General features: G+C 39.4%; 4 protein-coding genes across 6 annotated transcripts in view; 2 read left to right on the forward strand and 2 right to left on the reverse strand.

Annotated features, from left to right (window-relative positions):
- Window positions 1–237: 237 nt before the first annotated feature.
- dars2 (aspartyl-tRNA synthetase 2, mitochondrial) lies at window positions 238–8,028 on the reverse strand. Its single transcript, XM_086094893.1, has 17 exons — window positions 7,461–8,028; window positions 7,116–7,215; window positions 6,896–6,962; window positions 6,649–6,750; window positions 6,340–6,435; window positions 6,155–6,278; window positions 5,862–5,908; window positions 4,690–4,796; window positions 4,477–4,546; window positions 4,187–4,366; window positions 3,449–3,556; window positions 3,290–3,352; window positions 2,120–2,272; window positions 1,826–2,044; window positions 1,635–1,745; window positions 1,405–1,480; window positions 238–815 (listed from the first exon to the last, which is right to left on the reverse strand). Exons 1-17 carry the CDS (start codon window positions 7,624–7,626, stop codon window positions 637–639), a joined length of 1,968 nt encoding a protein of 655 aa, XP_085951019.1. The 5' UTR covers window positions 7,627–8,028; the 3' UTR covers window positions 238–636.
- A 276-nt stretch (window positions 8,029–8,304) lies between these two features.
- Window positions 8,305–12,171, forward strand: cryz (crystallin, zeta (quinone reductase)). Of its 2 annotated transcripts, none has more exons than XM_086094925.1 (8): window positions 8,305–8,493; window positions 9,277–9,429; window positions 9,757–9,920; window positions 10,193–10,244; window positions 10,323–10,472; window positions 10,661–10,762; window positions 10,891–10,986; window positions 11,668–12,171. In XM_086094925.1, exons 1-8 carry the CDS (start codon window positions 8,386–8,388, stop codon window positions 11,827–11,829), a joined length of 987 nt encoding a protein of 328 aa, XP_085951051.1. In that variant the 5' UTR covers window positions 8,305–8,385; the 3' UTR covers window positions 11,830–12,171. The 2 variants fall into 2 exon arrangements, with proteins under 2 accessions (XP_085951051.1, XP_085951060.1); XM_086094934.1 differs by having other exon boundaries at window positions 10,891–11,002; window positions 11,668–11,797.
- A 1,326-nt stretch (window positions 12,172–13,497) lies between these two features.
- Window positions 13,498–20,499, forward strand: lrrc53 (leucine rich repeat containing 53). Its single transcript, XM_086088976.1, has 7 exons — window positions 13,498–13,618; window positions 13,973–14,071; window positions 15,303–15,478; window positions 15,580–15,743; window positions 15,819–16,008; window positions 16,071–16,263; window positions 18,533–20,499. The coding sequence occupies exons 1-7, from the start codon at window positions 13,501–13,503 to the stop codon at window positions 20,497–20,499; spliced, it is 2,907 nt and encodes a 968-aa protein (XP_085945102.1). The 5' UTR covers window positions 13,498–13,500.
- Window positions 20,500–22,899: 2,400 nt separating this feature from the next.
- The window catches only part of tox (thymocyte selection-associated high mobility group box), a 69,049-nt gene continuing 64,607 nt past the window's right edge, over window positions 22,900–27,341 (reverse strand). For both annotated transcript variants that reach the window (XM_086094957.1, XM_086094947.1), the window contains exons 9-10: window positions 25,251–25,405; window positions 22,900–24,337 (exon numbers count right to left, since the gene is read on the reverse strand). In XM_086094957.1, the coding sequence (XP_085951083.1) occupies window positions 24,301–24,337; window positions 25,251–25,405 (192 nt within the window). In that variant the 3' untranslated portion in view covers window positions 22,900–24,300. The remainder of the gene's footprint in view (window positions 24,338–25,250; window positions 25,406–27,341) is intronic.

The following is a 27,341-nucleotide window of genomic DNA, read 5'->3' on the forward strand; positions in this document are numbered from 1 at the left end:
TTCTCCAATATTCAATGAAATTATTTCAAGTGCCCCATTCATTGGCAGACCAGAGATCATAAAACAATAAGATTAATATCCTGCAGCATTGTAATACAAAAGTTCTCGAATTTCACTGAGTTTTTTGCGTTTTACCATTACAAATAGGACTCAACAATTTCAAACTGAATTTGCAAAATTCGAGGCTTATTGGGCCTCTCACAAAAAAGTATCTTCTGCTCAGGAATTTAAATAAAATACCTGACCCATGACATTTTTTATTGAAGGGCTTCCACAAATCCATATTACATGATTTTAGAGATTTATGGCTATAGTATAGTCTTTTCTATGTTATCGAATGTTTATCAGCATTCACCATTATCATCAGTTGTAGCCTACAATTTGTAGGGTTTAAAAAAAAAATCCCACTCCAGCCCCAATTCAATGTGTGTCAATTCTAAATAGCAGGGGTCTACTGTATCAGTGTTCTTGTCATTCCATGTTTTTTTTTTTGGTTATTTCAGCATCATGATCAGACCACGATTTCTTCCAGTTGTCTGTTCATCATCTGTTGTCTTTGTGATCAAAAAGAGTGCGGACGGTCCTTTCCTTTTGAGTGCCCATCTACCTTTGTTCTACACATCCACACTTCCCATCTTATTCTCCTCCTGTCTCTGCTGGCAACTTGACTGAAATATGGTAGGACTTCAGCTCCTCCTCTGACACAAAGTCTGGGGCGCCACTCATAAGGTCGTGACCGCGGAATGACTTCGGGAAGGCTATGACGTCACGTATGCTGAAAGCACCCACCATGATGGAAACCAGCCGGTCCAAACCTACAAGAATGCATGTAATGTATTTTTAGTTGCATTTCAGTTGTGATACAATGCATCTCTCCTAACCTGTGGATTCCGTCCATCTACATGTACAGTATGTAATGTTAAAAGAGAATTGCACAGTTGGTGCTGATCAAAAACATTTACAATACTTTTTTTCTCAGCATTTCTTATTTTGATAGAAACAAATATATATAATGTATAAGCAACAAAAAAGTAAACAAAAAACACTTAAATATTTCAATACTACAATACAAATAATAAGCAAATTAGATAGTCGTATTTGGTTATAATCTATTATTGAAGAAACAGGATTAAATGACATATTTGATTTTGTTTTGTGCTAATATCACATCGTTTTTTTCTTTAATTAACCAAATAATTACCTTAAATTGCTTTTACAATCATTTATGTTTGTTTACTTGGATATTTTACTTTTTATTAGGGTTCAGAAAATGGATGGATCAAATCACGTTCTTTCGCCAGTTTCATCCACTAAACAAATAACCAATTTTTCAATTGTCATGGGCAAAAATAAAAAGAATAAAAAAAATAGATTAAAAAAACTCAACCATGCACAGAATCTTACCAAGCGCAATACCACCATGTGGTGGCGCACCAGAGTCCAGAGCCTCCAGCAAGTGAGAAAGAACAGTGGGATCCTCCTAAGAAGAAAAATGTCACAACTGTGAGTTCTCCTCTTAACCAAGTGGATTTTTGCACAACTTATCAGTTATAAAACACACAACAAGCACGAGACATATCACAACATTTTATAACTGTGCCAATAAAAAAAGAGCAGGTTTTCAAGGTTTCCACCTTGAGGATATTCTTTAAAATGTGAAGTTGCTCTGAAGCCTTGTGAATGCGTATTGAACCTCCTCCAATCTCACAGCCGTTCAACACAAGGTCATAGTGCTGACCGCGAACCTGGAACGGCAAAAAAAGTAAAGTCACAAAATGATTTCATCAATCATCCATACATGAAATCAAATACACCAGCAACGTACTTTTTCTGGCTCTGTGTAGAGTAACTGTGTGTCCTCTGGCACTGGAGCGGTGAATGGATGATGGGCTGACTCGAGCTGCTCGGGCTCATCTTCTTTAGGCAAGAAGAGAGGAAAATCCACGACCCAGAGAAAATGAAAGGCCAAAGGGTCACGGATTGTCAAGCCATGAGACTCCAGGAGTTGGGCACACTGTAAACGAAGACTACCTAGCATTGGGCGCTGACAACAAAGCAGATACATTAGTTGGTTAATACAAAATGCTTCCGTTTGTATACGAGGGGCCACATTTCATACCAAAACGTCATAGGGACCGGCAGCTATCAGTAGCAGGTCTCCTGGTTCGGCAGCAGTCTTCCTGAGTACAGCATCGGTGGCAGAGGCTGACAACAGGTTCTTCAGAGGAGACTTCAGCGTTCCATCAGCTCTGACCTGCACCACACTCACTTCCTTGAGACGGCAGGGGAAAACATTTCTTAATGGGCGTGACATTGCTATTACCTCACCCCCCCACCCCCCCCAAAAAAAGGACTGTGGGCCATAGTTTGGACACCCTGCTGTACACGAATGTTTTAAAACAGAAGGTATGATGTAAAATACCATAAAAAAAGTGAACCAAATAACTGCCAAAGGCGTATATTTAAGATTTATATAAAACATATTGTCAAATGTGTTTATGTCTTCTAATTCTCTTTTCACTCATTCACTGCCATTGACGGCTATAGACGTCAAAAATTCATTTGAACTATTAGTTTAACATTTTTTTCCACTTTTGTTAACAAGAGCATGAAAACCTAGAAAAAAAAATTATTGTACATTTACAACATAAATAACATTTGTGATTAATCGTGAGTTAACTATAGAATTCATGCAGTTAATTACCAACAAAAATTTAAATCGCCTGACACGATTTTAAAAATAAAATAAAAAAGAAAAGATTAAAAATTAGGGACGTCAGGCGATTACATTTTTTAATCGTATTAATCACTAATTTTATATCTGTTCTAAATGTACAATAAAAATAATTCGAGGTTTTCATGATCTTGTTAACAAAAGTGCAAAAAAATGTTAAACTAATAGAAATAGTTCAAATGAATTTTTGACGTCTATAGCCGTCAATGGCAGTGAATGAGTTCATGTAGGGTGACAAGCTTCATTGGCTCACTGTTGTTATTCTGACCACAACTGAATATGATTCAAATGGCAGTGAGGGATTTGTTTCCCCTTCCACTTCATTTATAAAGTACAATTCACTTTTAAGATCTCATTGGTAAACACAAACAGACAATGGCAAACAATGTGTTCATTGATACTTTGATTAAAATAATGCTAAAAACAAAAAAAATAAAACTATTTTTTTTCCAGGTGTAAGCAACACCGCTAAAACGTTAATAAACATTTCATTTTTATTGTAGCCATTTGAGCAATAGAAAGAAAAAAAGTGCAACCATCCGGTTTTCAGCTCACCTGGTTAAAATGAGCCTTGGATGATTGTTTCAGTTTGTCAAAATCTTTCCCAGTAAAAAGTTTCTGAAAATAATTAGGGGGAGAAAAAAATAATGAAAATTGCAAAAACAACAAAAGTAAGTTATTACATTCTATCAAAAGAAAAAGGTTTGCTCTTACTGCTCCACTTGGGACGCAGATGCACAAAACAGAGCTTTCTGGTTTGCTAACAGCTGATTTGAAGAAACCGATCTCTGTGGACAGGAAAACATCTCTGAGGTCCATCAGCTGAACACAAAGGTATGACAGAGATCCAGTGTTAGTTGTGCAAACATTTTTGAAATCTCATTTGACAAAAACATATTTTATTCTGGTCACTTGTGGACATACTCCAAAGCCTGGACAGGTTTTAGTGAATGAGGAGTTGTGAAAAAAAAGAAGTTATTTGTGGTATGCAAGGAGCCGTCAGTGTGACCTATAGCGGCTGTTCAAAAGTGAATTTCCATTACTATGTAGACAAACTGCAACAAAGAGAGAAAATGTGAATTTCGTCGACTCCAAAATAAAAATCGAACACGGAGCAACTTCCATAATCCAAGTATAGAAATGTGTATGTAAACACAATCATTTTAAAGGGAAAGCAAGGGAACTTTATCTCAAAATGTAATGAACTTAACTGTAAAGTATTTCCCCTATCCAGTAGTTTGATTACTTTAAATGTGTAAAATGGAGCCAATTTAAAAACCAGAAAACAAAATCAACAAAAACAAGTTCAAACAATTACATACTGCGCAAAAAGTCGACAGTTACCAAGTTAAAACAATAAACTCAAAAGATTTTGTCTGAAGACCAGAAAGTCCAGCTGAACATTCTTGGCATGTATTAAATCATGTCATCCAGTAGATAAAAATACAGCACCTTCATGCCAAATCTGGTATCGGGTTTGTCCACCCCATAGTCCCTCATGGCCTCTTCATATGTCAAGGTTTGGAAAGGAAGTGGGAGGGGACCTTTCCCTGCAGGCCACGAGTATTTCAACAAACCCTCCACCAGGGTCATGATGCCTGCCTGATCCACAAAAGACATTTCGATGTCCACCTGTCGAGTTACATTCACAATCAGGCTGAGGGGGGGGGAAACATCAAGATATTGTTTCCAGACACGAAAAATCACAATTCTGGAGACTGATGGAGAAGGCGAGACCTTACCTGAGTGAACTCGGGCTGCCGATCTGGCTTGGAACCTTCATCTCGATAACACCGAGCAACTTGGAAGTACCTACGACAGTAATGATAGCCACTTCACTTGAGTTGACTCGCACATGAGCGACTATCAGAACAAACCAAAAAAATGTAGGTGACAAATGTTTTAAACAATTTCTCCCACCGATAAACACAAGATGAGCGATTGCATCGTCCCACCTGTCAAAACCAGCCACCATTAAAAGCTGCTTGAACTGCTGAGGACTCTGAGGGAGGGAATAGAAACGACCCGGGTCTCTGGATGGAACCACAAACTCTTTGGCTCCCTGATACAAGCAGAAACAGCGCTGTTGGACATAATCGAGGTTTGCAAGATCGCAAATCTAGCAAAATTGCATGATTACTATTGCATTTGGGCATTCTGTAAGTAAATCAGCATCTGTTCAGTAAGGCTGGCAGCTCAATGTACATAAAGACTTGTCAACGAAAGGCTGTTGTTTTGATTGGGTTCGATACGCTGGTTGGCTGTCAAGCTTGCATGATGTGAGCTTACGCTCTACTTCTTTTAAGAAAGCTCGATAACAGAAGCGCGGTCATCCAAATCCATCTGGTTTGTCAGGTTCTGGGCTATATGACGTTCATGTCATTTCTGTAAAGTCGTTCAAATAATGTGCAGTCACTATACTTGTTGGCTTCATAATAAAGATCCAAATAAACAGAGTCTGCGATTTTTTTTTTGTCCGTATTTTAAATTCTTCAATGTTGCAGCACTGAGCTGTCGTGGTTTACACATATGCAAATGTCAAACCCATTTTTACAGAAAAATAATGGTTTTGCTTTCACTATTCCTATTAGGGGTGTTAGAAAAAAATCGATTCGGCAATATATCGCGATATTACAGTGCGCAATTCTCGAATCGATTTGATATGCGGCCACATCGATTTTTAAACATCAATTTTTAATGGAAATATTCAACAAAACGTCTTTCTTAGGGTTAGGATTCACACATTAAGCATGGAAGAATGTTATATTAATGGAAAATTAAGCCTTAATATTGTATTTCAGTGCTGCTCAAAACATGAAACAGACTGCAACCTGTTTGTTAAATGCAGTGGCTCAGTTATAAGCCTGAACTTTCTGATAAATAAATACATTTTCATACAAATCTTACCGTGTACATGTACAAGTTTACTGATGAGTATTTTCTAAATTAAAATTTAAAAAAAAATCGCAATAATCAATTTATAGATTCGTATCGGGATTAATCGGTATCGAATCGTGACCTATGAATCGTGATACGAATTCAATCGGCAGGTACTGGGCAATTCACTCCCCTAATTCCTATGTAGACAGGAATGTAGTTTATGTCTATTTCAATGAAAAATACTTACCCCTGGTGTTCTTTTAAACAACGTTGGCGTCTCTACATCAACAAAACCTACAAAGTGGAAGAGAAACAAAAACAGAATGTAAACTCAGTAGCAATTCAGAGGATGGATGGATGGATGGGACATGAAAATGCAGGTGTATAATCGTCTGACTTCGGTGCAGGAAGCGTGGCCACAGTTCCCACTCTGTGAATGTTTTTATATGTGCCCTGTTCGATTACAAACAATTCAGGATAAGCAATAGTGAAAATGGATGGACGGCTGGATGTAAAGCAAACAGCAGTTCATCTCCGTACCGTGTATATTACAGAGATATTCTCTCATCTTCATCACTAGTTGGGACCTCAGTCGGAGGTTCTTCTGCAAGTAAGAAGACCTCAGGTCCAGGTAGCGAAACTGCATCCGTAAAGACTCTGATTTCTGGGCAACAGAAGACATCATAATGATTTACGGGAAAATCATTAACAGTGTAGCTACTTACTTTAACAAAGTCTTTAATTTCAAATGGCAACTGCCGGCACACATTGAAAACTTCCACATGCTCAGCAAGGACTTCAATGTTTCCTGTTGGCATCTCCTGTCATAAACACAACATGATTACAAGAGCCTCTCATAAAACAATGACAATTCGACAACACACACAACAGTTATATAAACTGCTGAATTGTTATTTTAGGTTTTTGAGAGGAGGCTGTAGAATCAAAAATACGAGTATTAATTTCCCCATGGGAATGACTTTATTAAAAAAAAAAAATGCAGATCACTAAATAATACAGTACATTTAACACACCTTGTTTTCCTGCCCGGCTGGCCGTTGCCTAACTGTCCCAGAAACCTTGATGACAGACTCAGCTGTGAGATCACATAGTGCTTCTTTAAGATGGCGTGCAGTCTGCAAACAAGAGAAGACTTGCTTTAAACCCAATTATAAATCATTCTGAGTCTAGATTTGCTTTTCAAGTGAAAGATAGCAGGAATCCAACACCTATTGCCGCACAATGAAGACAATACCAAATATGATCATGCGGAATGCTTACTTCCTGCTGAGGTACAATAACTTGGGTCAGGCCACTGAAGTCTCGTAGAATAACAAACAGGTCGTGTCTGTTTAGGGCACACACACACAAATGTCTCAATATGAAAACAATTAATTAAATTCCATGCATCTTTTTTTGTGCTAGTTTACGCAAATTAATGAAATGGACTAATACATTTGCTTCATTCAGTGTTAAAAAAAACACACACACACACACACACCTCAGGTATTGGACCCATCCACACAATGTGACCTTCTCTCCAACATGCTCAGATCTCAGTTGTCCACAGGTGTGACTCCTAAAAGACAAAGAGCTGCTTCCTGAGGACAAAAACAAGTAGTTAACACTCATTTTATTATATTTTGGCAAAGCACAAAATACTGCATGTTGGTCTATCCCAAAAAAAAGCTATCTTTGACATTCTCTTTGACATATATATAAATAAACAAATCATAAATAAAAAAATAAGTGTGACAGATATTTTGCTGTTGACGCACTACAGTTAAATCTGATTGGTTGTACAAACAAGAAAAGGCTTCACACGTAATTCTGCACACTGATGTACCTGTGATAGGAGAGTTGGATAAATAGGAAGTGTCAGGGCAGCTCAGGTGTCTGACTTGTGGTCTCCGAATGAGACGTCCTTGACTTGAAGTCAAAATTAAGTGCCGGTAAGAAACTCCAAGTGAACAGAGTGTTCTCTGCATCATGTATCTGCATGCTGTTGCCATTATGTATTTATTTAATCGTACTATATGAAGATCATTTTCTGCGTGTGAGATGTGTCTCGGTGCTGGAACAGCCTGGGTCAAGTCCTGAAAAAATGTTGGACAAACCTGTTCGCTACCACAAATTTATCAATTTCTGATTAAATCAAACCAGTCGTCCCGTCTTCCCATTATAATGTACATACATTTAAAAGGACGACGGTGGACGGAATAAAGACCAGTCGGTCTAATTACTTCCTATCTCGTGCTGGACCGGTCGTTATTTGATCACCATCTTAGTAAAGATACAGTTAAAATTCAATAGCCTTAAAAAAAAAAAAAGCGCTCCAGTCAAATACAGTACTATCCATTGAAAACACCATGTTGTGCAGGGTTGTGGACCCCCATCCTTAGAAACATGGTTTCGCCCAATGTCTTCTTCCCTATCGTGTTTCCGCAAATACAACCGAGAGCGCCTCCAAGTGGTTTGCCATTAGACCGTACATTTAAAGAGATTAAAGAGTGATATAAACTTAGAAGAATGTTTTTGTTGTTTCCGTGCCAGTTAGATTTCGGTTCGTCGCATAGTAGATAAAAGTTCTGTCTACAGACAGCTGTTTGGTTATCGTTACCAAGATCCCACGATGCAATTTATGTCCATAGGGTGGCGCTAATATATACACGAAATGTTTGAGATTCTCATCTAGACCAAGAGAAGAAAAAAACGATACGCTCAAAAGGTAAACACGACAGTACCTCTATTAAAAGTGGTAATAGTACAATATGTCGGGCTTCAAGCTGATGAGGGCAATTCGAGTGAGTGAGTTCGGAGCTCCATCCGTCCTTAAACTGTGTGCTGATGTGAAAGTTCCACAGCCTGGAAGCGGACAAGTGAGTCTGCGCAGAACACAAGCCACAGGCTCTTGCAACTTTTACTCTCACAAGGAGGTTCACATACGTTTAACCATCTCATGTGAGGTGCACTCTTAAAGCAAACAAATGTGCTGTATTAAGTATACATTTGCAAGCTACAATTTCACACTCTTTCATCAGGTTATGCAAAACATGAAACTTGGGGCTCAAACAGCCTCAATAAATACAATAAATAAATAAATAAAATAGGGTGCAACATACATTTGACCTCAGCCCGGGTTAACATACCTTGGTGTTAATGATAAATGTAACATTGTGAAATAAGGATCATACATTAAATCTTAAAATAATATAAACTTTTCGTACAATTTAAAGCTAAACTACAAAACTGTGATGCAACTGACATTTTTAAATGTACACTATTTTGACGGAAATTAAGATTTATGTTCATGTTTTATTATCTATCTATCTATCTATCTATCTTCAAAAAGTGAGAGAAATGACAATCACTGTCTGCAGAATAATCCGCTGATCCCCACAGGGAAAATTGTGTTGCAGATAGCAAAGATAGCACACAAAAATTGTTAAAATAAATACAATAAAATAAGAATAGGCCTATGTAATAAAAACCTGTTGTGTACATGAGTCCAAGTCATAAATACAAAAAAATATTATTATTTTCATTCATGGCATGATCATAATAATTCAAACAGTTTAAAAAACTTTTTTCAGCACCTGAATGTGGATTCTGGTCAGAAATAAATTTCTTGGAGTTTTACACGCTCCTGTGCCTTGGTGTAGGTGTTAATCCGTGTCCACGCATGTGGAGTGAACCCTGTGGAAACCTACATCCGAGCTGGGACCTACGGCCGGAAGCCCTCTCTTCCATACACACCTGGTACCGACGTAGCTGGCGTGGTGGAAAGCGTCGGCGAGGGCGTCACAGCAGTGAAGGTTGGTGAACACATGAAAAATGTCAAACCTGTAGTTGTGTCACTTATTTCTTTACATGATAGCACAGCATGCTAACAAAGACAAATATGGCAGCATGTGTGCTGCTTATGTTAGCTTTTTTTGTTCGCCAGATATTATGGCTAAGATTTCTCAGAGTTACTCGCGACACCAGCCATAAACAAAACACAATTTTAACATGTTTGTGAATAATCCACTTGTTTCACCCATCTCAGCAGAGTGCTATATAACATTCAAGTCGTCATCACAGTGCTATTAAATGAAAATTCGGATGTACTGTAAATGTTTTCCCGTATGTTTGCTTTCCAGGCAGGGGACCGTGTTTTCACCACATCCACCCAGTCTGGAGGTTATGCAGAATTTGCTATAGCCACAGATGAGGGCGTTCACAAGCTACCTGATACTTTAGACTTCAGCCAGGGAGCGGCCATCGGCATCCCATACTTCACTGCCTACCGAGCTCTGGTTCACAAGTAAGACACAGCAACAACATTGATGCTGGATTCTGCAGGCTTGACTCTCTTTATAAAATGTCATATTTACCTTGTCAAGTCCATTTTATTTGTACAAATCCCTGTGATTGGCTGGCACCCAGTGTGTATCCCGCCTCTCAACCAAAGTCAGCTGGGGGTAGGCCACAGCTCACCTGTGACCCCAAATAATAAGGACAAGTACTATAGGAAATGGATTTTTACTTTTAATCCAGTTGACACATTTATTGAGTTGTATTTTTGTTGTGTTGCAGGGCCCATGTAAAGGCTGGAGAGACTGTCCTCATCCATGGAGCCAGTGGAGGGGTGCGAGTACACTTTTTTAACATGCATGTTAAAAAAATAAAAATAAAAATGACAATAGATCGGAATTTGTGTGCATAGGTTGGTGTGGCAGCATGTCAGCTCTCCCGTATGTTGGGCCTCAGGGTGATGGGGACTGCCGGGACCAAAGAAGGAATGAAACTCGCAGCCAAAAATGGAGCTCACCTGATGTTTAATCACAGAGAGGAGGATTATATTGGTAAAATAATGGTACAGTCACGCACACGTCCACTTCCTGTCATCCCATAACCTTAACAACAGCCTATACTTGCTCTGCACGCTGAGATTTTTCTTATATTCTAACATTGCCTCTATGTAAACTTTATTGTTAAAAAGCAGCACAATTTTTCATACATATTCTCTATTGGATCTCATTATCTTATGCTTTTTCTTTTCAGGATGCCACAGAAGGCCAGGGAGTAGATGTGATTGTGGAGATGTTGTCTAACGTCAACCTCAACAAAGATCTGAAAATTATGACATTTGGAGGACGTGTTGTGGTCAGTATCATAAGTCATAAGTCACAGAACAGTTCTTGTCCTTGAGTTGTTCCTTTGTATTATTTTATGTACATTTGTCTTCCCATTCAGCAACATGTACAAATGTTTTCTCACGTTCTCCTCTTTAGATTGTAGGCTCCCGAGGCTCCATAGAAATGAACCCCAGAGACACAATGGCCAAAGAGAGCAGCATCATAGGTGTTTCCCTCTTCTCTGCCACACCGGTAAACTATTAATCATGTATGTAACCTCAACTGACATAAACATCAAATGCGATAATGTCTATCATAATAAAAAATAAAAATAAATTACTGTTTAATCGCATGGCTTTCACTAGTTAACTCACTATTAATCACAAATTTTATATCTGTTCTAAATGTACAATAAAACAATTCTAGGTTTTCATGCTCTTGTTAACAAAAGTGGAAAAAATGTTAAAATTAATTTTTGACGTCTATAGCCGTCAATGGCAGTGAATGAGTTAATAGCAATCTACTCAATTGCATTGAAAAAAAAAAGAGTTTACTGATTGGTTCTAAAAACAACTTCCATTAACTAAACTGCAATCAAATGCTTGCTACTTTTCTATTAGGCGCATCAATAAAGAGTAGTTGAATATAATTTCTAAAACGTTTTTGCACATTTTTCATTTGCTTGTATGTTTGTATGTTTTGAGCCCTAGACCCGAATGAATTGCTCAATTGGCGACATCGTTGGCAACTTATGTTCCAAGTATAAGTACAAGAATACAAAATGCATATTTTTTTGCTCATTTATTTCACACGAGTCTAAGGTTATGAGACGTCGTCGTAGCGTAAATTGGGATTGTCCAATGTCGAGCTGGCGTCCATTATTATGACATGATAATTGAGCAGTCCAGTAAGTCGAATTTTATCCTCACTCAGGCGGAGAGGAAGGAGTGTGCAGCCTTGCTCTTTGCTGGGATGGAAGCTGGTTGGCTGCGTCCAATTGTCGGCGACCAGTATGGACTGGACAAGGCTGCTCAGGCCCACCATGACATCATCGAATCTCGAGGGGCCACTGGGAAGATTGTGCTGACCATGTAATGGAATTACACAAGTGGATTGTAATGGCCGAGCAAATCAAGAGGTGTTGTGATACATACAAATCCAATTCAACTGCTCATAGTTGACGTCATTTTCGTATGTTAAAATTCTCCCGTACTTTTGCGCAAAATGAGATTCATGTTTTAAGGTCTTGAATCTGGATGTAATACTGAGGATTATCATTTTAATCAGTGCCTGATGATAAATTGCACGCATTGTTGTTCTGTAATAGAAATGTCTGTCATCAAAAGTTTTATAGTCCAACCTGATTTTATTTTATTTTCAAACTGCCATTTTAAAAGTTTTTCACATGCAATGATAAATAAATCAAACATGAGATAACCTTTTGTGGTCATTGTATTCATCTTCAATACATTTTAATAGCATTTTTGTAAAAAAAAAATTGTAACTGTGTCAGACGCAACATCCTCTCCTCGGATGACATCTGGTGCTACTGAGCGTGCGCCACAATAACTTCGGTAACCTAAGCTACACATACACAGTGACAGCACATATTAGAGTGGATGGCGCTCACTCTTCTTTACTGATCTTTAGCCATATGTCTCGTTATTCTTGCTAATTGTGTGGTTCGTTTCATCATCAGGTGAGTTTCCATCCTTGCTCATCAACACAGTACTGTTTTAGGAAATGCTTTTGTGTTTAGGGAATAAAACATAGCAGATAAATTTAATAGATTTACCTTTCATCATATTAGAGTCTCTTTTTGATAATAATTGAGTATTGGTCTGCTGCCTTAAAATAAGTCAAATTTACAATATATATTTATATATAGAAAGAGGCAATAGTGGTATGAGTCTGTCATGGCGCTAAGCCCAGGACCTGTTGGTGGAGGCCAACAGTGAGGGATGCCGTCAAGAAGAAGGAGTCCGATTGGCCCTTTTTGGCCTGTGGGACTCCGGAGGCAGTTGATTGGTACCGTGTGACCATCACATCACATCAACTGACTTATAACATCTTTGATTGTTGTTATTATTAAATGGCTCATTATTTTTATGAATGCCAACTCCGATAAGAGTCGACATCATCAGGCAGGCAGTAGCTACATATTGACATTTTGTGCAGTAATGGAAGAAGCAATTCTGTTATGCAGTAGCCTATTAAAGAAAGTGCATTTCATGGAGGGCTGTCATTCTGCTTTTCCAGCAACAGTAACTAGAAAAGTGATGTAGGCGAGAGAGAGAGAGAGAGAGAGAGAGAGAGAGAGAGAGAGAGAGAGAGAGAGAGAGAGAGAGAGAGAGAGAGAGAGAGAAAAGCAATCTTAATGGTTGCATTTACTGCTTTCAGTGTAGAAATCATGCTGATGCTATTCATTGCAATCAGAATTCATTCTGTCCAATGTTGTCCCCACTTATTCCTCTTCAGCCTCCCTGAGAGCTGGACTGAACAGTTTTAAAGAACAAAGAAAGGTGATGCTGATGGGAAGCATGTCATGATGTTGACAATAATGACACTGTATTAGTCTGCAGCACGATTGGTCGAGATGTTACCTTATCACCTCCTAGCATCCACTGTAATGCAACATGTCAAGTAAGTGAAATTGAAATGTTTTGCAAACCACTTTGTGCTGTTGCGGTCTATCGGTTTACCATTCAATTTTCAGAAGGCAATCTCCCAAACAATTGAAATCAAATGTTTCCAGGTATCGTGCTGATGTTGCTGTTATTACTCATCATTGTCCAGCGACACTTCCCTGTATCATCATGCCCTGCTTCGTGTATGGTTTGTTCTGACAATGCTGTCATCTGTCACAGACTGGCTTATATTATAGGTAATATACTGTACACGCAGCTGCGGCTTACTTTCTGTCTGGTGTTCTTTGTGCTAAGACAGAAAAAAAAACAATAGTGCATCATTCAGTTGTTTATGCTACTGTATAACGATATACAGTAAAGTGAAAAATTTTCTGACTGTAAATGAAATTATCGAACAATTGATGCTGAATAAAAAACCTGATCCACTTAAAAAAAAAAAGAAGACAATATAGTATTTATGTGGCAGTCCAATTCAAATGTAGCCCCCCCCCCCCAAAAAACTTTTTTTTTTTAAATGTTGCACATATATTAGTACATACTGTACATATGGAGCCCTGTACTGACAAGTGTATTTTTGTGCATGTGACCAGATGCTCCAAACACGACAGAGGCGCTACTTCTCACCCAGGGTTCCATCGCCACTGTCCAGTCTGCCTCATTGTCTGTCCTTAGCAACATCACTGTCATAGGTAATTTACTGCTGATCATTTCACTTGTGTTAAGTATTCCAAAATTTAGAATGGAAATACACAGTATTTCATCAGATTTTAACTCATTCACTGCCATTGACGGCTACAGACGTAAAAAAATTCATTTGAACTATTTTTATTAGTTTAACATTTTTTCTCACTTTTGTTAACAAGAGTATTAAAAACTAGACATTTTTTTATTGTACATTTAGAACAGATATAAAATGTGTGAATAATCAAAAGTTAACTAGTGAATTCATGCGATTAATTATGATTAAAAAAAATTATCGCCTGACGCCCCTAATTTTTAATAATATTTTATTTTTTTGAAAAAAAGAAAAGAAAAGATTATTAAAAATTTGGGACATACTTTTTTTCGTTATTAATCGCATGATTTCACTAGTTAACTCACAATTAATCACAAATTTTATATATCTGTTCTAAATGTAATTTGCAGCCCCCCCTTCCCCTCTAGGTTTTCATACTCTTGTTACCAAAAGTGGGGAAAAATGCTAAACTAATTAACAACGGCAGTGAATGAGTTAATGTCATAAACTAAATATTTGCAGCATGGTAAGCCACTGGGCAGCCCAAAACCGATTGAATCAATTCCCTGAGAAAGCTAGAAATGACCTGGATGAATGAGAATAACCAGAAGGCTGTTACTAATTATACTTTAGCTTAAAAGCACACAATAGTGAAAAATCCACTTTGATCATACGAGTATAAGGTATAATGCACTGCATTAGCACAGCAATTTACACCATATAGGCCTATCTTATGCAAAGCACTTTACCAAGCCTCATATTCACTTTTCTTTCTTTCTTTCTTTCTTTCTTTCTTTCTTTCTTTCTTTCTTTCTTTCTTTCTTTCTTTCTTTCTCATACCAGCTAGCTAGCTAGCTAGCTAGCGCTAAGCTAACCTGGGAGGGTTCACAGTTCACCTCTCCAGTCCAATGTCCAAGTTTGTAAACTGCTTTCATTCTAGGATGGCGTCAGAGGCCAACAGCGAAATAACCAGTGCGCTAATACACTGCCTAGATAGGTTTAGTTGACTGATTGCTTAACAGTTTAATATAATGCTCATTAGCTGGCTAAACATTCTCATACTAGTACACATGACAATATGTTATGATTAATTCTCACTTAATCCAAAAAATCAGATTCAGCATTAGTTTTTGACGAGTTACCAACCTTCTGCCCCTTTGCAACTGTGGTCTGTCATCCAACAGGTCTGAGCCATAATCGCATTTCTGTGATGGATGAACTATCCTTCAGAAATCTGCCCTTCCTGCACACATTACTGCTGGACCACAACCTCCTCACCAGTCAGGCCTTGCAGGATGAGGCTCTGTCCAATCTTCCCCATCTCCAGGTGCTGGCATTGGGCCACAACCTTATCAGCCAGGTGAGTCCTCCAAGAGACCCTTTAAGAACACCAAAATGCAAACACCCCTAGCTACTACTGCATTGGGACTGAACCAGTTAAGCCTGAGAATTGATTTGCAGATCCAAGCTGACTGGCTCAAAGGTACCACGACACTTCGAACCCTAAACCTGGAGGGAAACAGGATCACCAATTTAGACCCTGGTTCTCTCCCTCTCAAAGATCTCGGATATCTAGAGAATCTGGATTTGTCTGATAACCTAATAAGGAGCTTGGACACAAACAGGTTAGTGCATAGAGGCTCCAAATAAATTGCACTGACAATTAGTAATTTTCTGTGCGATATGTTGCTGTGCTGTAGCTTCCAAGGCCTGGTGCGCCTTCGCAACTTGGACATGTCCAGAAACCGTCTAAGTTCAGCTCCTTCTCAGTCTTTTTCCTACCTCAACTGGTTGACCAACCTCAACCTCGAACTCAACTCTTGGAATTGTTCTTGTCAACTGCTGGATTTAGCAGCCTTCCTTTCAGCCTTCATACAACAACCTGACAAGGCATGAATCTGCAATCTGGTCCACGCTGCTTGCTCAACTTTTAACACAAACCTCTCCTGCAGACGCTGTATAATGGACGGAGGATGGTGTGCGTGAGCACAGACAACCCGGCCGTAACTACAGTGCTGGAGCTGACGGAAGCCAACTGCGTTCCGTCTAATCACAACATCACAGTGCAGATGGAGACAAGAGATAGTGTGACGCCTCAAGTATATGCTCGGGATTTGGCCATTGCAGCGGTTCTCTGTTTTGTTGGTGAGCGTGTACTTTGTCACGTCACAATAGGGAAGGTATAAGGGTGACCATATTTTAATTTCCAAAAAAAAGAGGACACTTAGCCTGACCTCGAGATACTTGATACTCAGATACAAGATGCCATACTTCAAACTATTTAAACATATGGCTCCTCTATATGGGTAGAAAATATAACAAAACAAACAAAAACATTACTCTCTTTTGAAGTCGTACATTTTTTGCTCTGCAATCTTTTTTTTAAACTTCGAGCAGGGTTCGTACCCATCGCCTCCGGTGTGGCAGCTCAACATTTGCCACTCAGCTAAAGTTCTGGGCCACCGTCACAGCCCGTGCGCCGTCTGCCAGCCACGGTATACGTTGCAGTACACTCCGCCTCCCATTTGCCGCACAACAGACAATTTCAAACCCGCCCGGACGCTCGGAAAAAATGTAATGAAGTGAATTTCTTCCTGTAAAACAGGCTAATTCCTCACAAAATCAAGCTAGCAATAGCAATGGCAAACACCATGTAAATAGAAACAGCAATGGAAGCACATCCACAAAGCCAAACTTTCCTTTTGCACCATTCTTTGTGAAAAGTACGAATAATTCTTTGTCCCTTACTTTGCTAAAGATCAGGTAGCTAAGGCGTTGCTCTCCCATCCTTCAAAAGATGGTGTTCTCCCTCAAAAGAAAGGCGGGAAAATAGTTTTATATTCTCCAGAGTGGCGTCATCTTACTACTTTGCTGTGCACTAAGTGTGTTTTGAATTCACGAATGCACTGTACATAGGAATAATACAGCGACGTAAAAAGGCTTGCGTAAAGGACTTTTCCACTGGGAAACTGACTACGCATGCGCAAACTCATATCCCTACGCGGACAGGGCTGGGAAAAGCACAAGTAGCGAGCGGTGTGCCTTCAGGAGGATCATTTTTGCAGCATTTTTGCCTGCAGGCCAGACGAAGTAATGAGTCATTTTTAATTGAGTTATGAAAATCACCAAATGTTGTCACTTTTAAACCTGTAGGTAGTGTATGCTTTCTGAAAAGGAAAGAAATAATGAAAATAAATAGAAAAAGCTAAACAGTTTCAACTTTAACTTCAGCCTGAGGCAGGCAGTGCCTACCTTGCCTATCCTGACGTCACTGATGATGACATAACCTATAATTAAGCGGAATGCACAGCAGTCAGTATCAGTATAAATTCTGCTAATGCAGTAGCAAAGTCTGAATATTTGTACCAAAAAGCATTTCTAGGTCACTGACACTGACTGAGCTTGTCTTCTCATGCCACAGCTTATTCTTACATCACAGCAGAAACAGTCATGGAGATAATTATTAGACCTCTTTTTTTTCTTCAATGTTCATTTTAATACCCAATCACATGAGTGTGCTATGTCTCTAACAGACAGAATATAAACACGACATGCATAAAAGCACTGTTTTTAGCAGTACAATGCCATACCTATTGATTTAAGAACTCCAGAAGTGTTGTTGGATCTCATTTTCTCCAAAAAACTTTCTATTTTAAGTATAGCAATGGTCCCCAAAACATTTTTTTTTTTATTATGCTACAGCCTACAGAAGGCTTTGATGCAGCCTCTGACCTGTAGAGGTTCGCTTAAAGCAATGGTAGTTATTACCAAAAAAAAAAGCCAGCAGGTGGCAGCTGAGTATAAGAGATCAAACAGGGCAATGTTGCAAAAACCTATTTTCCCCAGTGTTTTCAACATGTTTGTGAATAATAAGGAAACTTAGCTATATTGTAATGCTAAATTGCTGCAAAAACAACAACAACAACGGGTCTTTCTTTTGGTAGGTTCTATGCTTTTATAGCAATAGAACACAATATTCTGTGGGCCTTGCAAAATCTGACAAAATCCAGTAAAACAGGCAGGAGTGAAGGGGATTGCTTCAGTGAAAATAGCTGGGAGTGAATGAGTTCGTGGTAAGCATCAAGAAAGATGTAGAAAATAGCTTGATACTTGCACTTAAATTAAACTCGCGTGAGCTTTTTTTTGTTGTCACCATATTTGTCCAAACAAATATAGCTTTAGTTGTACCAGTCATTTAAAATGAACAAGAAATTAAGTTGGTCTAATTTTCCCCATGACTGCAGTTCACTTCACGCCACCCATTACTTACCTCAAAATGTAGTTGAGAACCCCTGGCATACTGAAGCGTTCAAGGTCAAACACAATTTTAGTTAACCACTGCAATGTTTAATGACACAATGAAACAGTGAGTTCAGTGAATGTAAAGTGTAAAACTAATTTTGCTGTTTGTCAGGTGGCATTGGTTCGACACTGCTGGTAGTCCTGATCTGCTATCAAGTTTCCCGCCGAAAGAAAGCGTCAGAAAGTCAAAAACAGAAGGACACGGAAGAAGGCAGCGGACCAATGACCAACTATCTTACTAATCACCGTGATGTTGCTGAGAAGCAGAGGGAACTCTTTCTGCAAGCTCATCAGCTATTGGATAGTGAAAGCGTGCCATGGGACTCAAGGACAGAGAAATATGGAAGGCAATTTCATGTTCGAGCTGATGAAGACGATGCGTGTTTTAATTGTTCCGGTTGCAATGCCAAGGGATCGAAGCAAAATCAGTGGGACAACAGAATTGATGATGCAATGGAGAGAGCACGCGAGGGAGACAGAAGGAGACTGAAGATGTTGATAATGGAGGAGGAGGACAGGAAGAAACTTGAAAGCCAACAAGACATGTTGGGAAGAGACGTTCCTCACAACTTCCTCTCTCATGGTCATTCCAGAGCTTCGTCTCGTCAATGGAAGAACAATATCAGTCATACGCCAGATACCCTGGCTGCTTGTCATGCAAACAATGAGATAAATACAAGGTCTGATTTGAGGGTTCAGAGTTCACAACCTGCGATGCTCCATTGTAATAGTTGCCACAGGACGAATGGGAATTCGGCTCACAATATGAAAGAAAGCAGGATTTATTCTAACGTGAGAGACTCAATCTCTCAAATCAGCAGTAGAGGGAGGATTGCCGACGACAGCCACTTCGACACCATGAAAAACATGAAGATGAGAAAGCAAAGAAGAAACGTGTTTTGCAATATTGAGAGGAGGGATCAAGGAAGGCCAAGAAGGACTGAAGGAGTGACGATGTCCAGAAACATGGAGAGTGGAGTAGAGAGGAACTTCAAAGGAAAACTACAATCCAGCAGCTTGCCGAATTCGAAGTTGAACTTGAAACCGTTTCGGAAGACAAAAGTCCATCCGAAAAGGAAAAGTGAGCAGGAGAGGTTTCACTCCAAGAAGAAGAAAGACAGAAGGGGGAGCGAAAAACAAATAGATACGTTTCAAGCCAAAGAAAGCTCAAGTCAGCAACCAAAAGAGCGCAGTAAGAAAGGCAAGAAAGCATCAGGGGTTGACGATGAGGCTGAGAATGATGTAGACAAAGATCCCAAAGTCAAGGCATCATCGAAAAGTGTGCACAATATCCAGAGTAATGCAGAAGGTGACCAAGGAGAGACGCAAAAAGGAATGGCCCAGCTCCCAGCGATTACTACATCTAGCACCATGGACCCACCTCACCCCATCGAAGCAGACGAGGCCTCCATTACTGGGCAGAGTCTGACCGTTCCACATCGGGGATCCGAGACGGTTGTTGGAAGTCCTCAGCCTTCCTCTCAGCGACCATCTCTCCTCTCTCCTACTGATGTAATCCATTCAACAAGCCACCTCCTGCAAGGATCGGCACGTTCACTGCTCATGGGCAGCAACATCTCTCTCCAGGAAGGAACTCTCAACCAAACTCTCTCTCAAAGCCAACTGGATCTTGACAGCTCTTCTCTTGAACCAAGAGTGAAGTCAGACCCAAGCCTGGATCAAGGTCTTCGGTCTGGGGGTAGACCATCTCCTCTGGCCTCCGAATCTCAACCTCCGAGCTTCTTTGCCCCGATCGAGGCACCTCAAAGTTTAGATCTTCCCAAAGCAGTGAAGACTATTGAGAAGAAAGAGAATGAGGTTTTGAAAAACACCGCAAGGCCTGAAACTGAAGTCCAAGCCGCGTCTGACGAAAACATGCCGGGTGCAGACGTCTTTGCGCAAGGCGGATCCACACGGAGCTCCTCCTCTTCGGGTAGTGCAATGGCCGCCTCTCCTCTGCTGCATCAGGAGTATCTTTCGGATGAAAGTGGCTCCTCCTCAAGGAGGAAACTGAAGCTGGTGCTCCCTGAGAAGACTTCCAAACGAGAACCTACAGCGCTGGAAAAGAAGATCCGTTAGTTGCTCGAACCTCAGGATGTCATTCAAAACAGTGCATGTACGCTGATGGTCAGAAGGAACATTTGTCATTTAAAATCAAATGTAAATATTGTACGAGGGGTTTACAAAAGAAACATTGGGCACCCAGTGACTGCATGGGTTTTCTTCAGCATCATGAAATGCTCCACCAATGCCCAGATGAGTACGAAGAGCCCTGACTGTTTCACTCTGACTGCACCCATCGGCTTTTATCTTCCCTTTATAGAGTGTGCGGACCCCGCACACTCCACAGTTAATTTGGGGAGGGGAGGGGTGGAGTTTTTCTGACCTCATTTGAAGTCATGTCTTCGTTTGTCAACCGTGGCTGTCGCTTGAAAGGATAACTCAACACCAGGGCCGGCCCTAGGTGATTTGGTGTCCTAGGCGAAAGTGTAGATTGTAGCCCCCCCACCCCCACCCCAGACAATTACAAGTAATACAAATAAATAGCATAAGTACAGTGCAATACAAATGTTTCGTGCAATTTGTGCTGATATTACTAACTACAAAATGTTTTCAAACTACGTACAATATATTTGTGTAAGATACATATAAAAAATAATGAGGTCAATGACGGACGCCCATTTTGTTAACAATTGACGGGAAAATTAACGCTATTTTGAAGTTTATTTTTACAGACAGTTCTGACCCTAGGCCCGTTTTTCCTCCTCCACCTTTCACCGCTTTCTTAATGCAGTACCTGAGGGCTTGGACCTTTTCATTGTAAAGGTTTTTAATGTATAGACAACAACATAAGCGAGCCATCCATCTATCAATAGCGCTAACACTGTGAGATGATGCGCGTCCCCTCCCCCTACTTTTCACTGTAAACAGCAGGTCAGTTTCAGGGTGCCAGGTCATGATCTCATATTTATTTGGACTCAAAGTCATTAAAAAAAATAATTGTTATATAAAATATATATGCGGTATAATATAACATATATAAATAATATAATGTAATAATGTAAAATAAATAAAATATATATGCTCTATAGCATTTTGTAGCATCCTCGGTTGAAATAAAAGTGGTGGTTCAAAACTTTTATTAAACCTTCCTTTGTGTGAAAACACTGTAAGAGCTACAATACAAATAAACACAAATTGCCATTAACTCAAACGGTATGTTTTGTGCATCCTTTTACCGTATTTAAGCTATACAGATACAGATACAGATCCCATGTATAAATTGAATTCCATGAAGTAGTTGCAGTGTCAACTTTTTGCCACTAGAAGGAGGTGTGTACCTCTTTCTACATGAGCTGCAACTCTGGATGGATGGTTTCTCTTGGAGCTCTCGCACGTCTGGAATAAGAATACGTTGTACAAAATTTGCTGGATAGAGCTGTGAGCTGTCATCAACATGTTTTATCCCCACGTTGACAACTCAAACGCAAATATATTTTATTTGATATTTTACAACAGCAATGATCATTCAACTATCAAATGTAGTCAATGAGCACGTCAGAGCGTATTTAGTATTAATACATGTGTGATTGTGTTTAAAAATTGTTGTATTTAGGGGTATCTCACTTGTGGTTGGGTTGTTTGTACTTTCTTATCTAAGATATAATTTTTAGTGTACAGTACTTACCTTGACAGACATTCACAAATACAATAACGTCCAAATATGTATCGTAAGCACTTTTTTATTTATTTATCTTGCCAATAAGTTGTGAGTTGAACGTAACCAACTGGGGCTGCATAATTCTCCCATGATCACAATTCTCATCATCGTAGCTACTGTATTTATTCAAACCTACATTAATTATGTGAGTTCTTTGATTTTGTGTGAGAATCATTCCTCACAATGTTGCAGAAAAGGTCATTCCATAATTGGAGGATTTTGTTACTTATAAGGTAGATTTACCAAATGGCAAATGCTGATTTACCAAATGGCGTCCATCATCATCTTGTGTTTTTCCCAATTTTTTCTTTTCAGTCATTCTGGTGGGCGGATCTCCAAATCAACACAACCCTGTTACTCATTACAAAAATACATCAAAATTAAAGTTTTTTTTAAAAAATTTTTTTTTTAAATTACTGTAGCTAAGTTTGTTCTTGACCACTTAGCATAGAAGCTAACACACTTAGCATGTGAGCAACACTAACATGATATAAGTGTTGATTTTCCAACCCTGTTAGAATAATAACAGCAACACATTTAGGGTCATTATCTTAAATTAATTGTCAATAAAGTACCTCACAAAAAGTGCACTATTGATGATTGAGTTGGACAAATCAAATTACAAGATGGTTTACAAAATTTTTCGTTCAAACATATAATGTGAACTAAATGATGTGTTTTCCAAAAATGTGCCAAATTTTTACACGACTGGTACTGTATCATCATTATCATATATAAGAAATAAACAACATCAAAAGTTGGGAGTAATGACTGCACATCAATGCAGCACCGACTTTATTCTCAAACACATTTTTAGAATCTAAAAATAAGAAAATCTTCATGGTTGTTGCCCAGAGTCCTTTCATCTGCCAAAAAACACATAAAATACAAAAAAAAGATACAAGGTGAGCGAGACAGAGTCTCTCTCCTCATCATTAACACTAAAACATACCTTGATTAAAAACATTTAAACACAGCCAACAAAGCAATAGTTATAGGTTCATAAATAGCCTCTGTGCACAGAGAAGTCGAGATGACAAAAGAGACCATGCAGCTCTATCAACCACTCCACTTTCTCGTCAACACGCACATTCACTCACTAACGCGCACGCACACACATTTTGGGTCCAAATGAATTTAGGAAACGGACAGACATATACAGTACGTGGAGGAGGAGCTGTCATCATATAAACCTTTTGCAATGATTTGACATTTCATCATGACTAAATATACACTGGACGTGCGCCCAACAGATGTGAGAGGACAACATGGGCGTGTGTGTGCTGTGCTCTTTTTGACTTTGGCTGCAGCAGTATACTATGGAGAATTTTTTTTCCACTGGATTGAAAAGGGGCAGCCTCAACAATTACATTACACTATTTTACAGGTGCTCTTCGAAGCTTTTTAAGAACTGGCAGTTCAGTCCATCTATACAAAAAGAAAAACAAAAGCAGATGATAATAAAAAAAAGTTTTGTTTTTTTTCCCCTTTAGGGCTGATGGGAGTTTACCGGTAAGAATTTTATGAGTATTAGGGCCACACAGAAAAAGAAAAAGAAAACTCTTATTACAAAAAGTGTCAGTTAAGAGAACGAGGTTGGAATTTAACAAAGCAAAGTAGTAAATTACGATGGGAAAAAAATACCACTCTCTTCTACTATTATAACATTTAATGTCGTTGCTCAGCCTTAATATATTTTTTTGGAGTGTGACCCTAATACTCCTTTGTAGCAGTTGGCAAGAATAATCCCTTTGTGAGGGCTCCTGTATTACATTATATACATCAACCTTCACTCTTCCGAGCGGAAAAAACTCTCCTTTGTGGAACATCCTTTCAGTTCAAATCAATATACGGTTAAGTAGTAGATAAAATTCAACCAGTCCAACTAATCTATGTAAGCCGTCCTGTTTTGACCCTTCCTCTCTTCACTCTCAAGGACACAGCTATACCTATGCCTCGTTTAGCTTCTCTCATTTGCTGTCAGCTGTACTGTTTATCATTCGGACTAAACACATATTTCGTCAGGACTTTTGTCTGCCTTGTGGGGGTTCCGCTGCAAGTCCACTTGAGGCTCTGGCTCTCGTAGTGGTTTGGATGGGGTCCCAACGCTGTGGCAGAAGCAGGATGGGAATGACCTTTGGTGTCACTTTGTTCTGAAATTAACTCAGATACAAAGTTTTATCTCGCTGAGGACCTCTAGAGGACAGAAGACAGAATTGCCAAAAACAGTTAGGAATTGCATTCAAAGTTGTTGTACTTTGGACTTTGCTGAGTGCATTTTAGATTCTTCGATGAAACTAAAATGGAATGTGGGAGGAAGACGAATAGAGAACATGTCAACTGACGATGACATCAATGTTGCGCAGGGTTCGGGGCAAGGACCAATCACAGCTCACCTGTTTTCTTAAGGTGAGGTGTGATTGCTTGTTACCTGAGACCTGAGCAACGTTGATGTCATCTTCAGTCGACAGCAAGTGGTGAAATGGCCGCCCCCTGAGATGGATAAAAACGGCCGCAACTAACACAATTTTAACCAGAATACCATATTTAGACTAGTGGGGCTGCATAGAACATATTATTGTCAAAAAACTTTTGGGGGGTTGACTGTAATATACCCCGCTATCCAAATCCACATGTGCAAGTACTTGAATCGTTATGCTTTTCTTTTTCATCTGAGAAATCGGGGCACCGCTTTTGGTGACCTGTCAGGCTTCCCATTCTGTCTCCCTCTGTTTTTTAGGTCTCTTGGACAGGTTGTAACTCTTAAGTGAATTCCGTGACGTACAATGACACTACATTCGATTCCATTCCATCTCATGATTCCAAACTAAATTCCTTTTCATTCCATTGAAAAGGAAAAAGTAGTGCCTGTACTCCATATCTTTGTTGCTGAAAGTGTTAGGGACCAAAAACATAAATCATGTTATTGATATATATATATTTCTAATTAATTTTTCCTTGGCCGAATAACTGAGTCAACATCGGCCTCAAAAAACCCGCATCAGTCGGGCTGTACTTTATATATCTTACTTTCCAGCAGTGTGGAACACAACAATAGACACACACATGAAGAAAGCATGGCACACTTCCCAGTTCGCTGATCACTTACCCGTTGCCATGGTAATCACCGCCCCAGTCGAGGGATGGGTGATGGTTGGGCATGTGTCGACTCAGCTGGTGGTAGTCCACTGATGATGACATTACGGCGCCGCTATTCATCAGACCTCCTCCGATTGGCTGATACTCCGGCTGGAGGGAGTAGGCCTGGAATCCAATACAATAAAAGAGGGGAGTGAACGTCCAGTTTCATATTCCAAAGGCTGTTACAGAGTTGACTGAGTGCATGCATAATGGCAGTCGGTAGATTTGTAGGCGTAGAATAGCAGCCATCAAGTTGATCAATTGCACAGTTTGGAGGGTCTCGCTGACTGCAGGATGAGGACGACGAGGAGATAAGAGAGGGAGAGGGAGGTGAACAGGAGCTCATGTCTCTTACGGCAAGATACTTGAAGAGTAAAATCAGTGAAGTATATGCGTGTGCATGTGTGCGCGTGTGTGTGTGCGCGCGCAGAGAAAGGAGGCTGAAAGAGAAGTTAATCGGAGTGTTGTGTGTGAAAGAAGAGGACAGCAGGTGGTTGGGTTCTCCCCCTCTCCTTCTCTACCTCACCTATTCATCCTTTGTTGAGCAAATTCTTCTCCTTCACTCCTTCACAAAGACCCCATCTGCCTCTTTTGTCTCTCTGTCTTTCCTCCCCCCCCCGACACACAACCCACTCAGAGGAGAAGAAAAAGTTTGGAGCGCTCGAACATTGTTTTCTTCCTCTTTTTTTGGTGACAATACACACACATATATATATATAAATATACATACATATATATATATATGTATGTATGTATATACTACTTTTGGCTTACGGGCATGTCCTCTGAAATTTTCCTCAATGCAGAATGTCTTGCATTTTTAAAAAATTTTTTTTTATAATACTTTGCACAGTAGCCACTTGAAGTCCTGGACCTTGAAAACATTTTGACATGGTCTTGTCGCTCTTTCCACACTTGTGAGCAGCCACAGTGCGACCATGATTGTCTACAGTCAAACCTGCTGCAGAGTTTGACTTTTCCTAATCAATCAGGATCATTTGGATGCTTTAGAACAGTTTGGACTAATTGAAATAGTTTAAAACTTTGGATTTTTCCATAGAATTCGACATTTTACAAAGGGTATGAATAATTTTGGATGTGCCACTTTTTGTTCAAACGCAAACAAGAGCTGAGGGATATTTTTTTTCCACAGTGATGCCTCTTGCACAACATCCTGTTATCTTCTGGGAGACGCCTGTGTCATTTCCAATCCAGGAAAAAAAAATTGCTGGTTGAATACAAGCAACTTGGAATCAAAATTTGCTGTATATGTTCACATACACTGTTGCTCATAAAGCTAGAACAAGTCTGTCTCGTCTTTTATAGCGTCAAGCAAATGTCATACATGAATTCAGTTCACCTGGTCAGAAGAGGTTACTGATGCATTTAAATTAATAATAAATTGAGGATTGTGTCTGAAAACATAATTATTTATACATTTTTGTCAACAAATGGAGATTGTGCTTTAACCGGTATGCAGACTGATACATAATTGAGGGGCAGCAGATGCCTTGACTGAGCCATCAGTGTTTGTTCACAGTAGCCTACTGTCATTTTCTGTATATTCAATTCAAATGTAACAAGGTCATGGAGCAGTTATTTGAGCCAAATTGGAAGTTGGAACATCACAAAATGTATCCTTTGCATTACAATTCTGTCCCAAATATTTTATCAAAGCCAGCAGGCATAGCTTTTGAACAGGTGCCTGACATTTTGAAAAATACATGACTAATATTAGTTGTTAAATTACATGCGTGTGTAAAAAATAATGTAATTATAATCTGCTTAAAAAGACACTTTAGAACCTGTTTTATTATACTGTGGCTTGATCAGGATGACACAGAAATGCAGATGGATGATAAAGCCATGCTTAAATTATGCAATGTTACTGTACTAGTGCATAAAATTAAGCGGTTTAGGATGAACAGAATAAAACTGATCTGACTTCAGATCAGTTTTACTCAGTGGATTTATATCTCTGCTGAAGTCCACAAGTAAATGGAGTTATCGTTAATTTCCTCCATTTCTGACTCCCATCCACCCAGTGTGTGTGTGTGTG

This window comes from Leptonotus elevatus, chromosome 1 (genome assembly GCF_054856555.1).
Source record: "Leptonotus elevatus isolate MCC_2025b chromosome 1, RoL_Lele_1.0, whole genome shotgun sequence".
NCBI lineage: Eukaryota > Metazoa > Chordata > Actinopteri > Syngnathiformes > Syngnathidae > Leptonotus > Leptonotus elevatus.

What these genes read in the sequence shown, in the direction of transcription:
- lrrc53 (XM_086088976.1), top strand. Translation starts at nt 13,501, where the DNA reads ATGTTGCTGTTATTACTCATCATTGTCCAGCGACACTTCCCTGTATCA. An exon ending in CAGACTGGCTTATATTATAG is followed by an intron (nt 13,619 to 13,972) that starts GTAATATACTGT and finishes GCATGTGACCAG; the next exon opens with ATGCTCCAAACACGACAGAG. An exon ending in GCCACAACCTTATCAGCCAG is followed by an intron (nt 15,479 to 15,579) that starts GTGAGTCCTCCA and finishes ATTGATTTGCAG; the next exon opens with ATCCAAGCTGACTGGCTCAA.
- dars2 (XM_086094893.1), bottom strand. Translation starts at nt 7,626, where the DNA reads ATGGCAACAGCATGCAGATACATGATGCAGAGAACACTCTGTTCACTT. An exon ending in ATGGTGGCTGGTTTTGACAG is followed by an intron (nt 4,547 to 4,689) that starts GTGGGACGATGC and finishes TTACTGTCGTAG; the next exon opens with GTACTTCCAAGTTGCTCGGT. An exon ending in ATACCAGATTTGGCATGAAG is followed by an intron (nt 3,557 to 4,186) that starts GTGCTGTATTTT and finishes CTTTGTGTTCAG; the next exon opens with CTGATGGACCTCAGAGATGT.
- cryz (XM_086094925.1), top strand. Translation starts at nt 8,386, where the DNA reads ATGTCGGGCTTCAAGCTGATGAGGGCAATTCGAGTGAGTGAGTTCGGA. An exon ending in AGGGCGTCACAGCAGTGAAG is followed by an intron (nt 9,430 to 9,756) that starts GTTGGTGAACAC and finishes TTTGCTTTCCAG; the next exon opens with GCAGGGGACCGTGTTTTCAC. An exon ending in CCCTCTTCTCTGCCACACCG is followed by an intron (nt 10,987 to 11,667) that starts GTAAACTATTAA and finishes ATCCTCACTCAG; the next exon opens with GCGGAGAGGAAGGAGTGTGC.